Source organism: Pezoporus wallicus, unplaced genomic scaffold, assembly GCF_028554395.1.
Source record: "Pezoporus wallicus isolate ANWC-B61680 ecotype Strahan unplaced genomic scaffold, APGP_CSIRO_Pwel_v1 contig_10389, whole genome shotgun sequence".
Taxonomy (NCBI): domain Eukaryota; kingdom Metazoa; phylum Chordata; class Aves; order Psittaciformes; family Psittacidae; genus Pezoporus; species Pezoporus wallicus.
Window position 1 is genome coordinate 342,110 of NW_026637666.1, and position 25,371 is coordinate 367,480.

The following is a 25,371-nucleotide window of genomic DNA, read 5'->3' on the forward strand; positions in this document are numbered from 1 at the left end:
TGGAATCCTGCAGTAACACCAGATCTACTCCAACCACACTGGCACGGAAGGACAGGCATTTACCTTCCTCTGAAGTCACCCAGCTGGACTCCTACTTTCTTAAAGGTATCAAACTGTAACAGCAGATACAGCAATCACTGACCAACGGCACCACGTTTCAGTCACCAGATGCTGATACAAACGTGTTCACAGACCTCAATTTCGGAGGCACAGAACCAAGAACTAGAAAGGTTGCATTTAGGTTATTACATGGAGAAATAGCACACCCGCAGCAAGGACAGCATCAGGGGAAGGTTCCATGCTCTGCAGAGCAGCAACAGAGCATTTTGGAGGCAACTGCAAAGTTGTTCCACAAACCCACGCTTGAACAGCTTTAGCTACTGGCCACTGCCACCCTTCTGCATCATTTACATGCCTTGGTGTGACTGGAGTTGTGGACATGCTACAATGAGGTCAACTCAAGAGTCCAGTCAGGATTTAATGCAGCCCCACGAAGAGCATGCTACAGGTCTTACAAGGATTGCTGCCAGCTACTCTTGACCAAGTCACGTCTCTTAGAGTCTGCTACCAAGGAGATCCTGGGTGACATTTAGGACCTTAGCTCCTTCCAGACAAGCCAACGCACCAAGGTATTAATGTGCTGGTGAAGGAGCTCAGGGAAAGAAAGAGAAGTCTACCAAACCCAGCAAGGCTGGAGAGCAAAGCTACAGTTAAACCAACTGAACTGAGGCGTTTGGTTGTCAGAGACAAGCACGACACCTCCCTGTCCTGCCCCGTGCTGGACACTGTCCTGGCTGCCTTAACTTGAAGGCAAACAGTGAAAGGCAAACACAAAGCAGAGGTGAAACAACAGCAGTGGTTCATGTAGGCCACTGCCACTGGTGTCAGGCAAGCAACACCCCTCACCCCAAACACAGAACCTTGAGGTCTTTGAGATCCCTCAGTCAATAGCTGGAAATGGAGAGCCAGGACTGGAAACCCCAAGCAAAGAAACAGTCTGCAGATAAAGGAAGCACAAATCCACGCACCCAGCCTGAAGCTTTTGAACACTTCTGCAGTACAGGAGATACAACACAGCTCCTTGAGGACAATTCTAGGCACGCCGTCCCTGCCCAAGTTCTGACACCAGTCATACACGCTTCATCCAAGCAGTTTTAATAGGACATAGGAATTTGTAAGAACTTTGTAATTCATCATTCAGGGATAAAAACATTCTGCCTTGAAGACAGCTGCATGTTTGTAGCACCTCACACAGTCATAAACAAAATTCCTAGAAATACATTAGAGGTTAAATCCACACATAACTAAGTTGGATTTTCACTGAAGAGCCACTGAGGTTATACTGCAGTCTTAATACCGTGGGGATGTTTTGTAATGCAAATACTTCTTTTCACATCAGTGAAGATATTCCAAGCATTCAATAATCCTTAACTCTGCATTCCCTAATCACGTAACTGCATTTTAAAGATGGTATTATTCAGCCTTTTCCCACAAAAATATACTTGAAGGCACCAGGATATGAACCATCGGTCTGTTCAAGTTCAGTTCTTAAGAGTCATGGCTGAGATTCCTATTTCTGCTCTGCACTCTGCCTTGAAGGCCACCACACAGCTTCCCCTGTCCCAGACTTCATAAGGGAATTAAAAGCCAGACCCCAAAGATGCTGCTCGGACCAAGCCCTGGAGGAAGCGTGCTCAGAGCCCCAGCACAGACTGGCCTTTGACAGCCCGGACACAAACCCCTGAAAATAGGGGCTGTGGGGAAGGAGAAAACCCAGAACTGACAGAATGTGAACTACAGGAGCATGGTTTGTGCTGCTCTGAGAGGAACTGAGGTAACAGCAGTGAGTTGTTCCTAGTTAGCTACGTTACACAGACCTTCAAATGAGATTTACCTCAACATTAAAAAGAACAAAGAAAGCCAAACCCAACACCCAAACCAAAAAGCCACACAACCAAGCACCCCCCCCCCCCCAACAGCAGAAAAATTAAGACAAGCTAGTGAGATAGGCATTATAAGAGGATCTTTACAGCTCTTTATAGCTCTTCTGCTTTTTCAATTAATATAAAGGAATCGGTTTCTGGTTGTACTCTTGTTTAATGTAGAAATGAAGCATCACAAGAAAATAAAAAGAAAAGACCTGTTTGTGCTTTTTGGCATTTTCCACTGACCCCTGCGGACTGTACAAGGAGTTGTGTTCTCCAGAAACACAGGTTGAACTGGATTGGAATACAAAACTATTAACTGGTATAAACAAGTTACTGCCTCAATTATTAGAGTAAGCCCATTCAAAAAGGAGAGAAAGAAAAGAGATGGCTGCAGGAAATAGTTAAAGCATTTCTAGTTTTTGCTTGTGGCATCGACATTAATATTTGTATAAGCTCACTAGGTAAAGACATGCCATCGCAACCGCTAAAGAACGTTCACTTCCTAGGTTTGTATCTATTACATGAATATAATTTTGCACTGATCATACATCTAAATGAAATAATCCTACTGTAAAAGTGAATGCAGGGGCAGAAATATTAAATTAAAGCCACTGGTCCAAAAACTGTTTCTAGCAGGCTGGTCCACTTTCAATTTTCCTGGTCCTGTTCAGAAGATGAGCACTCTCGGTTGGTACCAAAGAAAACTACGACTGCTGGTCTACTGGATCCTCTATCACTGACCGATGAACACTGGTCCAGTTCAGGGTGTTCACAACAACACATGGTGGTGACTGGCTTAACCCCCTGGCATGGTTCACAAAGAGTGTGTTGCTCTCCAGAGTGGTTCTTTGCCACTTTTCTTCATAAGGCAGACCCAAGGCTAGGGCATCCTTCCCTTCTCTTGATATTTACGATTAACTTTGCTATGTGTACAGTAGAAAGACCCTTCTCCTGTAACTTCTTATCGTACAGCGTTTATTCTTTCTATGTAACAGCAGAAAGCTCTTGATGAAACCTTCCATTCATAATAAGAATGCAACTCTTTTGAGCTCAAACAGTTTTATTTAAGGTTTTCTTGCAGACTTTCTGCAAAGTAGCTTCTTTTGAAAGAAGAGAGAAAGAAGGGGTTTTCTGGAATACCAAGTTCAAAATGTGAGCCGAACTAAACATGCCATACACATGCTGATAAGAATTTAACACACATTCATCCGTATGGGCACTCTTCAGTAGACTGGACCAGTGTTTCAATGCAAATTCCAGCCCCCAGAGAACTACATGGTTTAGATTTCACAGTATGACTTTTCCCCCTGTAACCTGGGGGGAAAAAACCTTAACTGGTTTATTGACCAAGTTCTTAACTACTCTGTCCATCAACGTTCTGAGACATCAGAAAAGACTGGACCACTTCTTCAGTGGATTGAGGGCTGGTGCTTACGTCCTCCAGAGCATCTGTAACCGAGAACTGCCGATCCCGCAACCGGTTCCAATTGGCCAAAATATTGTGGTATTCAAAGACTTTCTCGTAATTGCCAATGGAATTGTACAGTTTAATGAGACCTCTGTAATCGTATTCAAGTCCACTGTATCCTTCCCCAAAAAGCTTCTTTCCTAAAGAAATCCAAAAGAAAACAAAATTAAAAGGTTTCATCTTATTTCTGGTGTCATTTTTTAACCGACACCACAAACCTTTGTTATGGTCAATCAAGAACCCCAATAACATGCAAGCTTCCTGGAGGATGCTTTGAATTCTATCTATCTCCTACTTTCAGGATATTGGAACTTGTCCTCAGGGACTCTGTGACTGGATCATTAATTGCGCTGTAGCTTTACATGCACAGTCACATAAAGGCTCTTCTGTAACGCACTGTACAGAACTGTACAAAGACAGACAGTCTCCAAGCTGAGCCACAGCATGGCCTAAAAATGCATTTGATTTGGAATTATAAGTTTACTGCAAATGATAACAGGCAACAAAAATATTGAATGAGAACACAGGCTGATGGGCACAATAGAATAGCTCTCCATTCCTTTCACAATTTAACTACATTCTGCACTTCCAGCCACAGCTCCAAAATGTAACCTAAAGACAAACATCCAAGCTTCTGATTACTCTGTTTCCAGATGCTTTCAAGAACAAATTCTGATGAAGCACTGAAAATAATACAATTCCAGAATTCAATCCCTGGGAGAACATTCAAGAAAAAGCATTATATTTAGATTGCAACCACATACAAAATAAACCAGGCTGCATTGCAGTTAAGTTGTACTAAACACTTGAATACATGACTTAACAATGTTTCCTGCAGTACTAAACCTTCTATACAGTCATACATTTTAAGAATCACCTACCAATTGCTATGGACCTCAAATAGAGCTTTTCAGCATTTTCATACTGGTTCATATCATAGTTATAGAGAGAAGCTAGATGGCCCACTGACAGGGCAACTTCATAATCTTCTTGACCTAGAAGCTGCTCCTTAATCTGAATTGCCTTGATGTGCATTTCTTCTGCTTCCTATGAGGATCAAATTCACAGAGGTCAGTCAGACACCACACAGCACCATAACAGAGGAGGAAAACAAGGCAGGTTCAAAGAAATGTAACTATGGAGAAGCTAAATAGTCGGTAAGTATTTTATAAAAGGAAAGAAGCAAGAAAGCCAAAACTTCTTCAAGCTCTTAGTCAAGTGGATCAGCAAGCAGTACTGCTATTTCTGTCATAAAGATTGCTGTCACCCTGTCTCTGAAGGCATCATGCATCTCAGTGGATTCTTTTTGTGCAAAGCTTTAGGGAGATGAATTATAAAGCACAAGTTTTCCAGTTGTAAAGCTACCAACTGACGTTATGAATCATGGACACTGAAAATCATCATTTGTTGTGACAGATTTATAGATGTCTGCAGATTTTAAGACCTTAAGGTCAGTATAATCTTACCTTAAACTTTCTCATGGACTGATACAGTCTTCCAAGGTTGCCATAGTGTTTTGCTGTTTGTACATTAAACTCCCCAAAGGCTTTTTTAGCTAACTGGAGTGAGGACAGATGTAAGTCATGAGCTTCCTGAAGTAACCTCTGCTCAGTTTCCTTGTTGTGACAGTCTATTGCAATCTCCTCCAAGATAAGTGCTGAATGTGGGAGAGGAAAACCAACGTTACTGTGGCCCAAACACAAAGAGGTGTTAACTGTAGGCAGCAGGAAGCCTTCTATCCAAGACATCTCATCAGACTTTGTGTTTATTACAAACTGTTTTCAAACAGGTTACACCAGATATCAAGCTCCCAACACATTTTTATACTCTCTGGTCCCTCAAAGGTGAAGTTTTAAAGAAAGGATTTATGTATTTTACAAGTGTGTTGGCAGAGGACACTGAGGGCTACAAATATTCCAGAATGACATCCATTTGAGGAAAAAACAACTCAAGTGACATTGCCTCTGTTTGGGAACCAAATAAACACACCTGAGCAAGTGATTTCAAATCATCCCTGTAACACAGTGAAGGGTCCTACCTTTAACTCGCTTTGAAGATGCCAAGAGAAGATGGTCTTCTGGAAGAATGTGAGTTATAATGCCAATAGCACGTTCAGCATGGAATCTGAAAGGTCAAGTAACTCATTCAAGATACATATATACAAGTTAACAGCTGACTGATAAAATATTAGAACACTAATGCAATTAACTGAAGCAGTTAAGTTCTAACGGGACAGTCCGTATCATTTAAGAACATTTTTCTCCCCTTACAGGACTAACTTTGCTGCCAGTGCCTCAAACACTTGTACTCACAGTGCATTGTCAAATTTTCCAGAGCTGTACTGGTGAACATATGAAGAGTAAGCCAAGTCTTCATGAGCTGTAGCTACATGGATGTTTTTACCTCCAAATACCGACTGCCGGATATCAAGAGCTGTCTGAAAGAGTTACAAGAAAAGCATTTAATCTGTCAACACACAACAAACCCCCTCAAATCAATCTCACTTGTTAAAAAGGGGGGAAAATAATCAACTGGTTCTGAAATTCTGTGGGCCTATGTACTTGAGACACTGCATATATAAAAGCCACTTTAGAGTCAGGGGGGTAAAAAGCAATACCCCCCATTTGAGGGTACTTTGGTGTTTTGTTTTTAAAGAACAAGTATTGCAGTCACTTAATCAACTACTATTTATCTCCACAAATTAATGCATGTGAATTTCAGCAGAAACATTTCAGAGACTATGAGGATTAAGGGAAACTGAAGACACACACTTAGTCCTGCTGCATACCTGATAGATGGCAACAGACTGGCATATATTGTCTACATTGAGCAGGTAAAATCCGTAGTCTAGTAGCGTATCGGAGTATTTGGGGTGCTTGGCTCCGAAATGCTCCCTGTAGGAATATATTTCTATTACAAGCTGAAGCAAGAGAAAAGTAAGTTTGAAAGGTTTGGGTTTTTTTTGGAATGCCACTTACCTGGCAAGGTATACTGCATGCTTTATCAGCTGCTCAGCCTTCTTAAATTCACGTTTTACAACACAAGCCTAAACAGGTTGAAATGAAGCGTGTGAAGAGCTGCACACTCCCAACTCATCTCCTCCAGACACTGGTGCAGTTCCTAACTACTATTTGTAATTTCAAAATATGGTTACTAAAAGACTTCTCAGTTATTGATGAAAAGGTTGACAGATAACATTCATAAACTTCAATGTTATCCTGACTAAAGGGCTGGTGATGTACCTAGTCTAGATCAAAGAGGGAACGGAGCACCTTTCCAGGGAATGCTCTCAGATTAACTTTGTCATGATGTTCATTTGAAGAGCTGAAGCTCAAAACCAACCCTCCCCCAGGTCTGAGACAGAGGTGGACCAATGAAACACAACTAACAAGCCCTAAGGCTCATGAAATGAACCTGGTTACCCAGCTATATTGGAGGTACCTATGCTCACCCATTCTTGGTAGCAATTTAGTTACAAAAGAAACATGGAAGAGTTTTAATTCACCTTTGAAGCTTGTCGTAAAACATCCACTACTACTTTTACAGGCAGGCCAACTGTGATCTCCTTCATGGCTTCTATGCACCATTTATAAGCCTGTTGAACAAAGTTATCAGCAAAATGAAGCTGGAACTTCACACGGTTGCAATATTAAGAAAAAACATTACTTGGCTGTGAACAGTACAATGGTCATTTACAGCACAAAAGGTAAATACTGTTGATTACTTCTATGTAACGAAACTTGTTCAGAGATGTGTTACAGGACGGACTTAAAAAGCACTCTTACGGTTAATACTGAATGCTTAAGTATTTTATGCTAGCCTAAGGCATGTATTATAACAACTTGCACTGACAAAATGGGGTATTTTATAAACTTCCAAGTAATCCTCATGATTCCTATTGTGTAGGACAACTTCCTGGTCAGTGTACTTAAGAGCTAAAGGAAAACCACAGTTTATACAGCGGTTACACTTCAGGCAGTTTTTATAAGATAGGTGCAAAGAATTGTTAGCTGTGTTCAGCTATTCAGTTTTACCTATTAAAATCAGCTTTTTAATGTAGTATTTCCTTTACAGATGGCCAACACATACCACTAATTATCACACATCATTTCTTAATGTTGGTCAAAGTACTCAGAACAGCACATAGAAAAACGTCAATACATCAAGTATTCCTCAGGCACTGCCACACAGGGACCAAAAACAAGGCTCAGGAGCTCCAGCTAGAGAGATTAAGTGAATACTGAGCCAGTCATGGAACATCCAAGCAGATTTCATGACCAGTTTTCTGAAGCAAAACAAAACCAAAATCCCACTCACCTCATCGTAGTGGCTCTTGGCAAAGAGCAGTGCACACAGCTCCCCGTAGAGCGCCGCTTTGTTCGCCTGCTGACCATGCTTTGCAAGCTTGTCCATGTAAGACTGAGCCAGTTTGAATGTTTCCTCTCCCAAGTGATATTTACAGTTACCATTTCGAACGTGCAGCAACCTTGGGGATATGTAAAAAGATCATCTAAATGGTGTCTGAATAAACCACCTCAATGTACAGTAGTGCCACGGAGCTGCAATTTGTACTATACATACCATAGAACCAGGCTGTCATCCCAACAAAGCTGCAGAGAGTTCAGTACAGCAGAACTATTTACTGTGTAACATTTCAGTACTCCCCAGGCTTTGTCTCTTGCATGGCAAGAGCTGCTACTGCAGGAGATGTCAACCGATTTTACATATTGATGCACTTCTACATATTCAGAGCTTTAATCACTTTGGTGTGGTGGGTTTGTGTTTTATTTCTCCTAAAACAGTCTTCTCAACACTGATAAAATTCCACTTCCAAACCCCTGTAATATACAGTATTAAAACCCTTCTACCTCCTTTCCACAGTAAACTGAAACAGACACTGGGTAAGCACAGACACTGCCAGCTCTTACCCGTCTCTGCACTTCTCCCTCCGACCTCAAGTAGCCCAGCACTTCACAAGGGGGCATTTGTTGTTTAGGGGGGTGTCTTCACAACAGGTTCAGTCACATCTATTTAAGACGATGTCCAGCACTGGCTCAGCACCACCAGAGAAGACTATTTTATTGAACCAGGTCACAGCAACTCTAAAACCCCTCTCCCCCACCTTGGCCCATCTTCCAGCCTGCTGCCTTCCCATTTGAAGGATTAACAGAAGCTTCATGAAAAGCAACAGCCAAATGCACACAATAAAACACAGCACTACTGAAACACACTCTTGTTTCTGGAGAGAAATAACAACTTCAGCTTCTGGCACTGATTTAAAGCAAAAGTAAAGACTTTTTTCTTCTCCCTTAGTGTAGGCTGATGCTTATTTACTTTAAAGAGATACATTCAAAATGTGTGTGTTATCATATTCCAAGCCTAAAGGGCAGAACTCTATTCCCACCCATTGCAGGCTAAGAAGAGACAGCTGTTCCTTCTCCATTGCAAATGCCTGCCATTTAGCACACATGAAATGTTGGTAAATTAACCTCCATTGTCCCTCCTGCAAATCTGTTATTAGACAATGAGTAATAGAGACTGAAAAACATCAGGCAGGCCCTCACAGACTGAAGACAACAGGACACAGGGAGAGAAATAGAGAGTGAAGCAGACCTAAAGCCGTACTGCAGAGGCTACAACTCAAAGTGGGAGCTCATACATAGGTACAGCATTTTTTTTCCTTTTATGATACATTATGATAGATCTTCCAACAAACTGGTAAGGGAGAAGAAGGAACAGTGAGGTTTTTGATCAAATGTTTCTCTTCTCTAAACCCATTTCCTGTTAGCATTTGCTCCAAGCAGAGATTTAAGCTATTGTAGCCGAGCCTCCTGCAGTAGCAAAACAACACATTGAAGCTTGCCTTCTGAGTTCAGCCTGCCTCTAACTTAGTCTCTCCCTACACCTTCCTAAGGAAACATATCATGAAACTCAACCGCTAACAGGAGAGGAAATCAAGTTCATGTTTTCACAAGAAGGGAGCACACAGCAGATGTGTGAGCCATGCAAGAGAACATCAAAAGAAATGACAAGACCTTCAAAACCCCCCTGAAACAAGCTACATAAACACCAGCTTTTCAATGAGAAATGCAGCAACACAGCTCAAAAACAGGAAAAAAGCAAGAGCCACATTTTTCCTTAAGTTAGGTCTGAGAACTAAACACGATGTAGAAGTGCACCATGTTCTGAGTCACAGGCAGCAGAACACTGTCTAGCATTCATGCAATGAGAAAGGAATATGAAAAGAACTTGAGAGCAAAACTAAGCAATTACAGTTTCCCTAAAGAAGGAAACTATTTTGTCTACAGCATTCAGTTGGGAGCTGCTATGCAACGTCAAAAATAAGCAGCCCAAATCCCATGTAATGGTATAAGCCAGTAGGGATGGTGCTGCAATTTCAATAAGCGCCTTCGAAAGATAATATCCAGTATCTGGATGCTGCAGTGATAGGGTCTAAAAACAAAGAAATCAACCAAGAAAACCAGGCTAAGCCTAACCCAATCCTCTAGGATAAGCAGAGTTTATGTGATCCAGTTTAGAGTCACAAGAAATCCTTTATTAATCCAAAGGAATTTTAGAAGATAAAGCCAAGAGGAAGAAAAAAATGCCTTAGGACATTTATGCTAATAGCCATGAATCATTTTGCTGTCTGCCATAATAGGTTTTGGGGAATAGCTCCCCCCCTCCCTTCTCTAAGAGCATACAAACATAGCAAACAATGTTACACAGCAGTTTAGAGAGCCACATATTTGTAATATATATTTTACCCTCTCGTTTAACATCTAATAATGAGGGAAAGGAAACCAAAAGGAGCACACACATGCAGGGAAGTAGTATACAGGCTCATAGAAATCTCAGACCTTCACATTTTCTCAAGTTTCTCCATACAATTTACTACTGCTAGTACAAACAAGCACCAAATTCCATATACATAACACTAAACTTTGCATGTTTCTAAACTTCATTCTATCATTAATGCAATGCATTCGTTTCCCAGAGATCAGACTTTCGAGCTTTTAGAGTAAGAGCAGCCACTTGTTTTTTTAAAGAGTGTCATATTTTTAAAAGCTGGACTTGGACTTATTCTCTGGAAATTCCACCTACCTCTGGTGCAAGCACAGTGGTAAGGACAAGATATTCCACAGCAAGGATTAGACAGCAACAACAAAAAGATTATCTTACTGCCTCATGACTTCAAAGCTGAGTATAATGACCGTGCTCTCCCACAAGAAGAGTGTTCTAAATTCCTTCTATTATCATTTCCAAATAAATGATGCTGTTATTTGACTGTTTGGGAGAGGCCTGAAAATAAAGCAGTGTCTCCTCATTCACAGTGCTGCCCAGAGGGACTTGACATTACAAGGCCAGCCATCAGCTGCTCAAACTGAATTAGCATCCCCAGTTCATCCTAATATCAGATGGTTTTTCCTAGCACAAAGTGAAAATCATCACCCCACAGCCGGGTGGGCTGTACACAGCTGTCCAACAGAGTCACCTTTTTGACTTCATTTACCTTCTCCTCATTCCCCCCGCCCCATTTGGAGAAAGGGAGGGAGTTCATTTTTCAGGCACCTTCTCCAGCTTGTCAAGCAGCCTGATACAACTTTTAGATTAATTAGAGAATGAAAGACTGAGTACTAACAGTGCTACTATATATATCATCCCCCAGCTCTAGGAAGGTGTGCATGTGCCCAGTCTTTCCCTGGCATCATCTTATTTCTGGAAGAAGACCCAGTGGTAGCTGGCAGGGCAGAACAAGGCAGAGCAGCAGCCACTGTCAAGGCCCTCTGGTTGGCACATAAAATAAGTAGCTACTGGCAAAGCCTATTTATCCTTCATATTTGTCCAATCATAACACGATGCATGGATTTTCTTTTTGAGCAGCTTCCCAAAACAAGCTTTGCCCTATATTCAGATAAATACAGTACATACTTTGTTGCTCATTACAACAGCTAAAAAGAAATAATCCTATTTTAACTAGGCTCACTAGCACACACCTATTCAAACATATACCTGGAGCATGCAAAAGAGGTCAGTCATGGTGTTAGCAACAAAAACAAGCCAGCTACTTACTGCTGGCTGCAGCAGGGCAGCACACACTGCGGTACAACTAAAAACTCAATGACAATTTGAGGCCTCTGTGAATGGAAGCGGAAGCTCCAGGGACAAGACAACAGCCTTAAGAAACAAGGTACAAATGCCAAACACCTCCAAAAAGCAAAAATTCTTTTCCAAATGTTTAAGCTGTGGCTAAAGGCGTCCACAAGAACTGGACATTTAAACATCTACCCCATCACACAGTTCAGTAGCACAGTTATAGAGCAAGAGAACTCACTGGATCTGCAATCAGGAAAGGTGTGGTTTTCTTTTATTTCTGTCTCAACTGTGTTTACATCACTTCTGTTTGGATTTGCCAAATTCTCCTTGTAGTAAACATAATTTCAGCAAACACCAACACATAACACTCCTTCATATGCAACCCCCCTTGAAAACACCAAGGTGCTGGACCACTCTCACCACCCAGCATCTGTTACCCATGACACATTAAGCAGAAAGGCAAAATGGCTTTTTTTTTTCCACCCCCACTGAACTGTGCTGGCAGTTTACAATCAGAAAACCAAGAGATTAGCACAAAACAAGCACCTCCTGAGCTTCAGCTCTAGCCAGGAAAGTATTCTAGTGCAGCAGAATACTAAAGAGAACACCTGAAGCTTGATGGCTCCAAAGCCATATTAATGGCTTTGTCCAAAGACAAAGACATCTTTGGACAATTAATGTCCAAAGACATATTAATGTGTATTTCACAGTAAGATTTACATGAATTAAAGGTGAACTCACCTTACACAGCATTCTACGGCACGAAACCAGTGAAGGATTTCATCGTGAAGGGTGCATAACTGAAGGCAGGAGAGAAATACCTTCTCAGCATCACTGTACCAGCCTGCATCTGATAGGAACCCCCCTGGAAAAAAAAAACAACAATATAAATCAAGAAAAAAGAGAAATCTGAACAGCAAAACACCTTTTTAAGAGAAAAAGGGGTTGCCCAAGTCTTGTAAGGAAACATTACTTATTCCACAGAACTGCATATATGTAAGAATCCTGTCAATGTTAAACCCTCCAGTCATGAATTGAAAAGGATAAAATGTAAGAGTAGAAGAATTCTCCTTCAGTTGGAAATGACTTTTTGGTATTATACAGCCTTCCTACAGTTTTCTGTCAAGAAATATTTACCAATACTAAAGTTATTCAAAGTCTTAATGTTAAGACTTCACATCCGCAAACAAATTTTAAATCTAAAACATGTGAAATAACAAACATGAGCCTAAATATTCTTAGATATAAAAATCCAAGACATTTTTCTTAAGACACCAAGTAGTTTTCTAAAAATGACATTCCAAAACCACGTGTGCTCTTTAAAAGGAAGCCACAGACATTAACAGGAAAAAAGATAAGCATTAGCTTAACTGAAGCTTGCATGAAAGAAAGGATCACACTTTAAACAGCCTATCATCACCAGTTACCTAAAACAAAACCAATCTGGATTGCTTTCTCTTTTACAGCAGAATCCGATTCTGCAATGTAGGAGCACCGTCTACTGAAAGAATAGGCCAGTACAGAAGCAACTTTTACTCCATGGTCCATCAAAGCCTGGAAGCAGTGATGAAGCAGATGCCTGAAACAAAAGAAAACAGAATTTGATTACAGACAAAGTTTTTAAAGCATTGCAGCCAGTTGGCTCTTGAGTGCCATGAATTCAAATGAACAGTGATTCAGAGAAATAACTCCAACCCTCTCTCAAACCAAAACCAGATGAATACAAGCATAGTTGTCAATCTCAAGGCTAATGGACTACAGTTGTTGGATTACCCAACAAATAAAGTGAGCGTACACGACGTTCTTTACTAGGACACCCTCCACTATAAGCAAAACACAAGCTAACCACACAATACTAAAACTGGAAAACAACATTTTCAGCTAAAGCTTCGTGGGGGGAAGCCTCAAATCCACCCTCACCCCACAAGTCCCACTGAAATTGCAAACAGACTAGCAATGACGAACCCATGAACATCACACACACACACACAATGGGAAGGAGGCATGTCTAACAACTCAAAAATTATTCCAGTTACAAAGAATGTCAAGTTCTGAGCATAACACTACAAATTCAAATACTGAACGACAGGAAAACTCTTTAAACTGGGGCGATTCCATCAGCTTGATAACCCTTCACTTAGGATTTGGTACAACAGCTAACAAGTACTTCGGCACTGCTCAGGACTGGCTGAGTATTGATCAGTTGGTGGTGAGCAACCGGCATCTTTATGCATTGCTTGTTTTTCTTGTTTGTGCTTTTTTCCTCTGTTGTTTTCTTCCCCCCTCCCTCCCCTTTTAACAAAAATTTATTATTAAATTAACTTTATGTCAACCCACGAGTTTTCACACTGTAACCCTTTCAATTCTCTCCCCATCCCACTGGTGGGTGAGTGAGCAGCTGTGTGGCTCTCAGCTGCCTACCAGGGTTAAACCATGGCACAGCAACAACAAAGAAAGCACTCTGGGGACCAAGTACCACAGATGACTCCACACATTTACATAGAGGTTCTAATTGTTTTATTTTTTGGAACAGAGAGAGAGAAAGACTTTGTAAGTTAAAAGCTCATCTGTAAATCTAAAGAAATATTCTTATGGTTAACAGACGGGCTAGTAAGACCAAGAAAATTAGAGACCTTCCGAATGCAAAACCTAGATCAAGAAAGAGCTGAAATAAGATTTATCAGTATATACAGATACTTACCTTTTATCTAAAGCTCGAAGCACCTTTGCAAAAACTTCTAGTTCACAAAATTCACTACCCAGCTGACATAAGCGGCCCTGCTGGTAAAGCTGAAAGAAAAAGACAAATACATTTTACAGTTTAAGAGTGAGTTCTTTCTACAGTTTAATAGAATCATAGAATCATTAGGGTTGGAAAGGACCTTAAGATCATCTAGTTCCAACCCCCCTGCCGTGGGCAGGGACACCTCACACTAAACCATGTCATGCAAGCCTCTGTCCAACCTGTACTTGACCACCACCAGGGATGGAGCATTCAAAACTTTCCTGGACAACCCATCCCAGTGCCTCACCGCCCTTACAGTAAATAATTTCTTCCTTATATCCAATCTAAACTTCCCCTGTTTAAGTTTGAACCCGTTACCCCTTGTCCTGTCACTACAGTCCCTAATGAATAGTCCATCCTCGGCATCCCTATAGCCCCCCTTCAGATACTGGAAGGCTGCTATGAGGTCTCCACGCAGCCTTCTCTTCTCCACGCTGAACAGCCCCAACTTCCTCAGCCTGTCTTCATACAGGAGGTGCTCCAGCCCCTGATCATCCTCGTGGCCTCCTCTGGACTTGTTCCAACAGTTCCATGTCCTTTTTATGTTAAGGACACCAGAACTGCACACAATGCTCCAGGTGAGGTCTCACAAGAGCAGAGTAGAGGGGCAGGATCACCTCCTTCGACCTGCTGGTCACGCTCCTTTTGATGCAGCCCAGGATACGGTTGGTTTCTGGGCTGCAAGTGCACACTGAAGCTGGCTCATGTTCATTTCCTCATTGGCCAACACCCCCAAGTCCTTCTCTGCAGAGCTGCTCTGAATCTCTTCTCTGCCCAACCTGTAGCTGTGCCTGGGATTGCTCCGACCCAGGTGTAGGACCTTGCACTTGGCATGGTTAAACTTCATGAGGTTGGCATCAGCCCACCTCACAAGCGTGTCAAGGTCCCTCTGGATGGCATTCCTTCCCTCCAGCTATCAACCCAACCACACAGCTCGGTGTCATCGGCAAACTTGCTGAGGGTGCACTCAATCCCACTGTCCATGGCAGGGACGAAGATGTAAAACAAGACCGGTCCCAACACCGATCCCTGAGGGACCCCACTCGTTACTGGTCTCCATCCAGACACTGAGCCATTGACCACAACTCTTTGTGTGTGGCCATCCAGGCAGTTCTTTATCCACCGAGTGGTCCATCCATCGAATTGATGTCTCTCCAATTTAGAGACAAGGATGTCGTGTGGGACAGTGTCGAACGCTTTGCACAAGTCCAGGTAGATGACACCAACTGCTCTACCCCAGTCCATCAGTTCCATAGCCCCATCATAGTAAAGACTTATGATGAAATCCAGATTTCAAAGTCTTGAAATACAGCAGACGTGTATTTGCTGTATTTCAAGTTTTGCTGTGGCTCGCAGACAGTGGAAGTAACAGTCCCGCTTTCTCCATACAGGAGCACAACTTTGATGTTTAAACACTGAGCACACAAGCTATTATAGCTCCATAGGCAGTTTCAAGGGGGGGGGGAGAGGGTTATCTATGAATGTATTTAAGTGTCTATGTTCACCTCCATCATCAAAACAGTAGATGACATACACTAGAAAGCCAAGATAAAAATCAAGAAACCTCTAAAGTCAGCAAAAAATACAACAAACAGCTCGTTTCATACCAAGTTCTTTGGAGACATTTTAAAATTACATAGAATCTAGCATACAGGGGTACAAATAGATTTTTTTTTGTATATGTGTGTGTCTGTATGTACGTAAATTCCAAAAACACAAGTTCTACAAGGAGTGAATCACGAATACCCAGAGCTAAAGCCAGGCATGCGCCCACACCCATTAATACCTGAGCTCACACACATAAAGCCTGCCTCAGTAAATAGGAGAACTCAAGTGAATCTGTGCATCCATTTACTAAAAGCAGTGGCTAGTTTTATGCCCAAGCTGATTTGTGTCTACAGATAAGCAAATATATCAGTTGACTTACTCATAAAAAACAAACTGTGGAGACAGTTCTTTATGCAAAGCACAGTTAACTTGCAGAACTATCTGCCACATTATGCTATAAATACTGAGAATTTACCTAGGTACAAAAGCAACAGTACAAATATATGTCAAAAATCCACTGTAGGCTAGTAATTCCTGATGTCTTGAAGCCCCTGAACCACAAATGACTGCAAGTGGGGTATGTAACTGAAGGTGGTTCCACTATACACCTGCCATAGTTATGCATGGCATCACCAGCCACTGCTAGAGGTACAGTCCTGGGTCATACAGGAATGGTGCAGTACAACTGTTATTTTAGCCGTTCTAGTAAAAAAAGCCCACAAACATCACACACACCCTTTTAAAATTCAAAAAGAGGAATAAAAGGGAGAAGCTGGTAGCTCACGTCTCTCAGACACTTCTCTATGAGATCCTTTTGTGTTCCTCTGTGGTATGTGCTACATGATGCTACATGAGAAGTACGGCTACCCTTATGTAACCAAAGGTAAGGCCAAGAGAACACATTAGAGACGCTCAATTATAAACATATTAACTGAGAGGAATATTAACACTTTCAGTATTAATAATTTATAATAAAACATTTTATTGTTGAGGATCTTGTGGCTGGTTCACCTTTTTCTCCAACGAAATTGGAAGCAGATGAATTGGGTATTCAACACACAGCATGTGAGAAAATCTCCTCCAGCCAGAAACTTAGTTTTGGTCAACTCTTACAAAAGCACATGACACTGATTCTACAGCACAGCAAGTTTGTTATTTTAACAACAGATCCTACAAAAAAGACTTTAAAAATACTGTGACCTAATAATGTCAATTGCCAGAAATGAATGTTTTCCTTTCAGTGCCCTATTTTGCTGGGAAGAGGAAAAAAAAAAGGAAGTTTTTCAAAAAAACAGTGCAAGTTTGCATGCAAAGTTACCCTTCAGATAAAACAGTGCCATGTCCCTATACTTCAAAGGGATCAGTTTCTTCTGAAGCCATATTCTCTCTGGCAGCAAAAGAACATCCAGTCTAGTGTATTTAAAAACTACAGGCATGGTTAAGTGTCCTCATTTTCTTCAGCACAGCTGTCTAACGGTAACTGTTCTATAAAACCTAGGACATATTTTCCACAGTCAAAAAGATGATTAAATCCTGCCTGGCATTCCATGCCCAAAACATCAATAATTGATGAGATCATTTCTGGAAGAAAATAAGACTCAACCTAAGCTATTTTACCAGGACTTAGGACAACTGGAAGTACTATCGCAGGTTCAACAATTAGGCTTTCAATCAAGTAAATCATCATTTCCTCTTATCACCTCACAGCACTAACTAAAAATCCCAGAGGTTACTCTGATACTAGTTTACCAAATAGTAACTGCAGTAAAAGGTTTCAGAATGAATGTATTTATGAGGTTACATAACGTTATGTGCACACTGCTACATGTGATCCTTAAATTGCTAACAAATAAATGCCCTGGCTGGGTGGGAAGGAGGGGAAGGTCCCAAACTACAGGCTCAATTTCGACACATCAATTATTTTCATGTAAAATTTGCCTTATGGCCCAAAGGTCCAAGCCTGCTATCTGCACATATCCCAGTTCAAAGATAACTACTTGCACTATTCTGGCATACAAAAATCCTAACCTACTTTTCACTGGTACAACCAGAAATACAGTAGCCCTGGGACACTTACCATGCTATTCACCCCTTCCCTTGACACACTGGCAAGCATTTCTAAGGAACTAACTCAGCTTGAAGTCTCTTGAAACAACTGGAGATGTTACAGCAATGTTTTCAAGCAAAATATGACATGGAAATAGCGAGTATACGTCAAACTGTGAAGCAATTCCAGGAGATGCAGCAACACTCATTTGTTCATTGAGAAGCAGTTGCAAGCACTGAGGAAAACAGATCTCTCGTTAAAGCTCTAGAGAGACAAAATTCCTGACCACAAGCCTTGCTACAGAACATGAAAAACAAAACAAAATAGTGATTAAAGAAAAACATGTCCTGACAAGAATGGCAGAGGTTTGGACTTCTGAAGAACTATTTTTTGGGGGAGAAACAGATGCCTTTTAGACACAAAATTAACCTATTTGGAGCTTATGAGATTCATTTTTCTTTAACTATGGAAAAATGAATAAAAGCCTTCTAATTTTGTCAGCTCACCCTGACACATTAATTCTGGCACTCAAGACAGGAACCAAGGGATAAATTTAATATACAGGCTTATTACATACATGCACAATCAAGCTGTTTTGCATAGAGTGAGAGAAAACCACTGCGTTTCTCCTCCAGGATCTGAGGCTTAGTATTTGACTAGTAACACATCCACCTAAACATGCAAAGCTGCATATAGTGTTATCCCCAATCAAGTATATTAATAATGCCAACCTGCAATTTATCTATTATTATATCATCACACGTATAATTCTAACAAAGTACTTGTCAGATTTCTCTCTCTGGAGAGATTAAGCTGAGCTCAAACTGCATCCTAGCAAACCCCTGGAAATAAAAGGCAAAGATGTGTTAAACTGCGAGCAAAAGCAAACCCTAACACAAAGAAAAGGTAACAGGACAGTCGTAGCACCAGGATTCTGGGCTGTTTCACTGTGCACAAGAGAAAAGACTTTCCAAACCTTAGGAAAAATATTAATAGTAATTTCTTAAAGCAGCTGGAGGTTAATTCTAACCAGTTGTAGAATGACCCTCAAGAAGAGGAACTGTAGCATACACAACTTGAAAAATATGTTCCTGTTGCTCCAGTCTGGAAGAAATAATATGGAGATTTCAGTAAGAATGAAAGATACAAGGAATTCCAAGTAGCTCCCAGCATGTTTAGTCATATCTAATTCTAATGGGGAATTTTATGCCAAATTCAGGAAGGACTGTATACATAATCAACAAACATCAGTATCTGGGAAAAGAGGCTTGGCTGTGAACACAATCTTCTTCCCCTACTCAACAAGGAAGGAAAAAGTTTCCCCAAGAGTCAACAGTGGAATGAATCAATCTGTTGACAAATGACTCTATAGATGGGGTGTGGGGGAACAGCCTTAGAAAATAATCAGAAATTTAAGGACATCTGATTCTTTTCAATCAAATTCAAAACCATCTGCAAAGCTTCTGGACAAGCACTAGTTCTACTGGATACTGTTTGGGGCGTAAGAAATGCAAGCTTCACAGCTCTGAGAAAACACTGCTAAATACTGGGCTTTATGAACCTCCCTCAAATAATAATCAGGAAAAAAAAACCAAACAAAACAACCTTCTTGAATAAGCCTAACTTCTGAAACAACTTTTGAGCCTACTGCTTTCACACACAGCACACTTCCTCTCATCTTCCCACTCACTCTTCCTTCTGTACATCAGCAAAGCTTTTTGCATCACATGTACACAGAGTCCAGCACAAGCAGTATGAAGCCTGAGCCTTAGTCACACACACGATTCTCTGCAGCAGTAAATGGGAAACCCAGCTTGCTTTGAAGTTAAATCAGTACAAAGGAAATGAAGTGGAAATTGGAATTACTGTTTCAGCAGGAGCTGAGCACCTCTGTTCAGATGTGACCTCATTATCTGAATTATGATGAGTTCTGGTGTTTAAGACTCAACAACAAGGATACTGAAAATATGGGGGAGCTAGCACATATCAGGGTAAGAAAACACGCCCTATAGTTAGAGGTTCAAAGAGGAAAAAAGGAAAAGAAAACCGAGTAATAGGAGTTAGAAGATGTGACAAGGAAAGATGGTTCGGTTCTAACCTAAATTTAGACTACAGAACTAAGGCACGTGTTAAAATTAAGAGCAGTAACTGGAAAAAACACTCATGAAGTGACAATTCTCCTTCACTATGAGGCTTGAATTTAAAAAGGTGATACAAGGACATCATTTAATTCAAGCAGGAGTTGGTGAAGTCCTACTGCACACACCACTCAGAGTCTAACCAGATCACCAAAATGGTTGGACGTGTGGGCACACATGAGGAAATCATGATCATTTCCCACATATACAGTTCATTTCTGACCCCTGAGAATCCAGCAGCATGACTGCAATCAGGTCTGTGTGAAGTCACACTGGTCAATCACAGCAGAAGTCATACAAAATATGACCTATTTGCTCTGGGATTTTTTTCCTCCCTCCTGCATCACTTGTACCCTCTGATCAGAAAGCCTCAGAACTAAAGCAGCAAAGCTACACTTTATTTCATGGGCAGTTTATCCTCTTCATTCTCATCAAATACCCAAGAGATTGGACAAACTGGTTTTAATCTAATTTAGAGAAATTATGCTTATAATGAACCTTCATCAGTAAAAACACCAAACCCCAACTCTCTACTGCAATGCAGAGAATGGATGTTCTATTGCTTGTTGTGAACAGTCAGCAAATTCCTGTTTATTCATTTTATTTGGTTCAGAGAATATCTAGATGCGACCCAAGAGCTTTTATTAGCCATGCTTGGGCTTTTTTGTCTTGGCAGGATACAGTGAAGAGACGTGATACAGGAGCTACACTCATTGTTACAGACTTTGGAGCTATCAGGATGTAAACTCAGAATCTGATGTTTTGATTCACATCGAGGTAGGAGCACTTCAGAAGTTTAATCTGCCACTTCAAAGAGACAGCATAATTATAGTCTTTTGGATTTTGCCTAAAAATTAAATGCAAAACAAGTTAGAGTGCAATTACTAAAGGTTACAGGTCTGCACTAACTAACAACAAATTAATGGAATCTCCAATTGTTCCTGTGGTTGATGATCTCATCACAAAACATGCAAAGAACATTAAAAATGATTTTCAAGGAAAATCAGTGTAAAAAGAGAAAAACATGATCCGGAAAAGACATTCCAAAAGGAAAATAAACACTTCATGAAACTCTTTGTTAGCCAATATTAGACCAAGGCCATTTGGCTAGCGTGTAACTGCAATAAATATCTATGAACCAAAGAAATGAGATCATTACACAAAATCGAATGTAAAGCTGAGGCACAGGGGAAAGAACTGAATTCTGTATAAAAGGGTAACTGAACAGTCATCAGACTGGATAGATCTTATTTCTATCACCAGAAACAAGATTCTTTACATTACCTCCCTTAAAACACTATCCTCTCCCCAACAAACGACAAAATATTTAATTTTATTTTCCTCATTTTTTATTTCTTGAGGATTTACAGTTTATTCCACCTGTCACCTGCTTTTTAATACGGAATTTTGGCATTTGCAAGTGCTGCCTGCTAGGCATATCCTATTTAACATGAGATCCAGCATATTTTTTCTTTGGCTTCTAAAAACTACACCTTCTCTCTCTCTCTTTACCCCCAAAGGACAAGAAAGAGAACCTAACTAGTTCTACCAGGAAACAACACAAGCAGGATATACACAAGCCTGGCAAAGACACAAAGGAAACAAAATATGATATGTTTGCATATCTGTATTCCCCCCCCGATGCAGGTGTGACTTGTAACAATACTACTTATCAAGATCTTCAAAATGCAGCTGAGATTAATAAGACATTTACATATTTTTAGCACAAATGTAGACTTGAAAATTTCCAATATATATATATATGTATATTTCCCAAATTCCAAGCATCCTGCCCTGTCTCTATTCTTTTTCTAATGGTTGCAAAAAAAAGTTAAATCCAGTACCACCCTTCTGGACCACTAAAGCTGTGTTGTTTTACTACAATCATGATTATTTGATCCTGCCTCATTTTAAACTTCAGTCACTGCTCAAGAAAACTACAGAAAGATAAATACACTTACTACAAGGAACCTGCCTGCTTCCATCACCTCACAGCAGGGCCCATTTCTTACCAAGTCCACAACAAAGAACATTCTGCAACTATGCCACATCTGATTCCTTGTTAACTGCACAGGCTTATGAAGCAAGCCCTGGAAGTTAACAATTCTGGAATTTTAGAATTAAAAGCAATTGCATTTCTTAGGGAATGGGAAATAAAGGCAACGCATCATGACAACAGAGCCAACGACTGCATTAGAGGGTGCCCTGGGGAAAAAACAATGACCAAAGACACGCTGATAGCACTTTTCTCCCTTTGAAATAATAACACATTGATTATCCCTGCTGTGGCAACAGTCATGTAGCTTACCTTGTCAATCAATGGGAACAGGCTGGCAAACTGTGCAAGACTGGCAAATGTTAAGTTTGAGTGTTCATACCAATATGTATTAATAAAAGAAAAATATGAGCATGATAAAAGTAAGTTTTGTATTGCCACTTTCAATGAACATCTGCGTTACCAAAATAAAATCTGACTGATAAGACCTTTGATTTCTTACAAAATCAGCAGCAGTTTCTCCAATAGCCCAAACTATGATTAACACTTGGATAACAAACTATTACTTAAAAGTTGTTTCTAGTCTTGAACATACATTTTTCTTCCTTTTATTAATCACAGAAAGTGATGCTCTGCTTTTTTTTAAGGTCTAAATGCAAGTGTATTAATACAAATCCTCAATTACAAGTCACTTTTCCTCAGCTGTATTTAAAGAATAATTACTATTCCATATGATACTAACAACTAACACCCCCTCAACACAGCAGCAACCACTACCACTTAAGTCTTTTGGCTTGTCTAACTTGAAAAACTATTGGTGAGTTTGGAAATTCTACTTCTGTTTTAAATAACTTGCTGGTCAGGATGAAGTGAACACAGCTCAAGAACCTGAAATGGTGTTTAATATTCACAGGTTTTCGAAAATAACTATATCCAGATCCAAAACAATGAAACAAGCACCACACACAACACTGTCCAAAGGTGTGATGCTGTCCTCATCCTAACCTAACTCACTATGTCATTTGTATTTCTGTAGCCATCCAAATATAGACATCAAGAACCAGCCACTAAGCATTGTATAGGTGCATATAAAATGCAAACACTGTTCCAAAAGACTTGTAATCTGGGCTAGGCTTCAAGCTACTCATTGCAGGCAGACATCTCTGCATATAGAACACCATTTAGTAAGGGCAGAAGACTTCCTGTCAGCATCCCATCAAAGATTAAGTTACATTTGGTATAAACTAACTTGAACGTGACTATTGGAGAGGACAGGTCACCTACACTGGAAAAGTGTTAGACCCAAGCAGTGAAGACATGGAAGACCAGCCTACCATTGGCAGCAGTGGCAAAACACCTGCACTGTGTAGCCAGGTTTTATTTACTCTGCATGGGGACATCTCACAGACGTGTATTTGTAACAGGAATATGGGTGCACCTCACACATTTCAGATTACCAAAGATTGTCCTGTTGTAAACCACAGAAATAACAGGAAAAGCAATGCAAATTGCTGTCATTAACAGAGATTATACTGGCTAGTGATTAGTACAATGAAACATTATTTTGAGGATTTAGCATGTTTATCACCTGCCCAACGAGACGATATACCAATGCACGCAAGCAGAACAAACAGATTAGAACGTCTTTAAAAGTCAGATATACTGCTGGTTCATTTTTCATCACAGAAAAGCTCCACATGATTCTGATTCAACACAACCACTGAAGAGTGCGAATAAAAGGATAAGAAATCAGTGATCTATTATGCTCATACAGAGATGAGGTTTTAAACAATCTGGGAATAATACATACTTGGATATACCAATACATGCCAAGTATGTATTGGGGTGTTTTCGTTTTATGCTTTTAAAAGCCACCAAGTGCCATCCTTTCATCTGAATGAACACCAGGACAGGCAATGCCAATAAAGTTTATTTGTCAATGGTGGTACGTACCAACAGTTAAAATTAAATCCCCAAATATCCTTCCACATTATTAGCTCCATATCTTTAGTCTTGGATAATTGCTATATGTGAACCACATAATTATCCGTAAACATGCTTGTATGTGGTAAAAAGGAGTTATGGTCCATGTTTCTCAACATATAAAGCAGACAAATAATAGCTAGTTTACAGAAAACATACATGCCTCTTTCAGTGCTACAGAAACAATTCCTGCCTCTAGTGAAGATCAGCCTTCCTTGTAAATACTACTATTACTCTGCATGTGAGGGGCCAGTACGCCCAGCCATAAAGATTCATCTAAAGAACCACTTCATTCAGCATATCCTGTGTTTTTTTAGAAATTTGCTGACAGAGGAAAGAAGGGTTATCCCCCATCTTAGGGGTTTCCTTTGTCCAGGGTCATTTGGTGTGTTTGGTTTGGGGTTTTCTGTTTCTCTCCTGGTGAATGCTCATTTCCAGCTGTTCCTGCACACGGATGAAATGCCCGTTTAGTGGACAATAGAAATTAATGGACCATCTCAGTGTACCTTTAACTCGGGATATTTTAAAGGCAGCTGAATGAGAAACAGCTCTTTCAGGAAAGAATGATTTAACGCTAATAAACTGTATCATTAAATGCGTCTCAATTCTTTTCATCTGGTTCCTACCGTATCATTAAAGAAGATATAAGAGCACGGCAAACTCCGCTCCTTCTACCACTGACATCACCTTCTCCAATACATTAAAAGGAAAATATATATTCCGGCACAGACAACGCGGCCCCATTCTGCCCATACCCGATCTCCGGCTCCAAACGCGAGGAGGTCGAGGAGGCATCTTCCCCGGCCCCCAAGGGCAGGCCCCTTCCCCATGTCCTCGGCAACGGCGCTGCCCCAGCCTCCGTCCCGCGGCCCAACGCTCTCCAGCAACGCAGGCACCCACAACCGGAGGGGGAAGCCGCAGGCCCCCGGCCCTGCCCGAGCCTCCTCCGGCGCCTCCCCTCCTTCAGCCGCAGCCCAGGCGGCCCCACATAGGCCCTCGCTCCCCCAGCCCGTCCTTCGGGCCCTGCTCCGCTCCGGCGTGCCAGCAGAGCCGACGTGGGGACGCGGCCCGGCGCCCCCTCACCACTCAACCCCCCGGGGCAAGGCCTGCAGCAGGCCGGGCGCGGAACTCTCCTCCTCCCCCGGCCCACTTCTCCTTCCATCTCTCCCAGGCCCCGCCGGGCCCGGCCGCGCTCGGCCCCCCGCCACCTCCCCGTACCTTGTAGTACACGTCGAACTGGATGTTCTCGGGCAGCGAACGGATGTCCCTGCGCCTGGCCCGCCCGTAACTATCCACCACGGCCGAGATCGCCGTGTTATAGAGCGTCTCGGGCACCCACTCCAGCTCCACCGCCGCCATCTTGGGTGTGCGGAGCCGCCTT

The 25,371-nt window shown here is 41.3% G+C and overlaps 1 protein-coding gene across 1 annotated transcript; it reads right to left on the reverse strand.

Moving 5' to 3' along the window:
- Positions 1–2,970: 2,970 nt before the first annotated feature.
- On the reverse strand, positions 2,971–25,371 carry APPBP2 (amyloid beta precursor protein binding protein 2). The gene is made up of 13 exons (XM_057407136.1): positions 25,209–25,371; positions 14,195–14,283; positions 12,921–13,072; positions 12,235–12,358; positions 7,714–7,882; positions 6,902–6,991; positions 6,375–6,442; positions 6,185–6,290; positions 5,709–5,833; positions 5,435–5,520; positions 4,863–5,053; positions 4,278–4,443; positions 2,971–3,536 (listed from the first exon to the last, which is right to left on the reverse strand). Exons 1-13 carry the CDS (start codon positions 25,347–25,349, stop codon positions 3,283–3,285), a joined length of 1,761 nt encoding a protein of 586 aa, XP_057263119.1. The 5' UTR covers positions 25,350–25,371; the 3' UTR covers positions 2,971–3,282.

Bases quoted from the DNA above. Each gene is read 5' to 3' on its own strand.
- APPBP2 (XM_057407136.1), bottom strand. From the start codon at position 25,349: ATGGCGGCGGTGGAGCTGGAGTGGGTGCCCGAGACGCTCTATAACACG. The intron at 6,291-6,374 runs GTAAGTGGCATT...ATATTCCTACAG, and splicing joins CATGCAGTATACCTTGCCAG to GGAGCATTTCGGAGCCAAGC. The intron at 4,444-4,862 runs GTAAGATTATAC...TGATCCTCATAG, and splicing joins AGTCCATGAGAAAGTTTAAG to GAAGCAGAAGAAATGCACAT.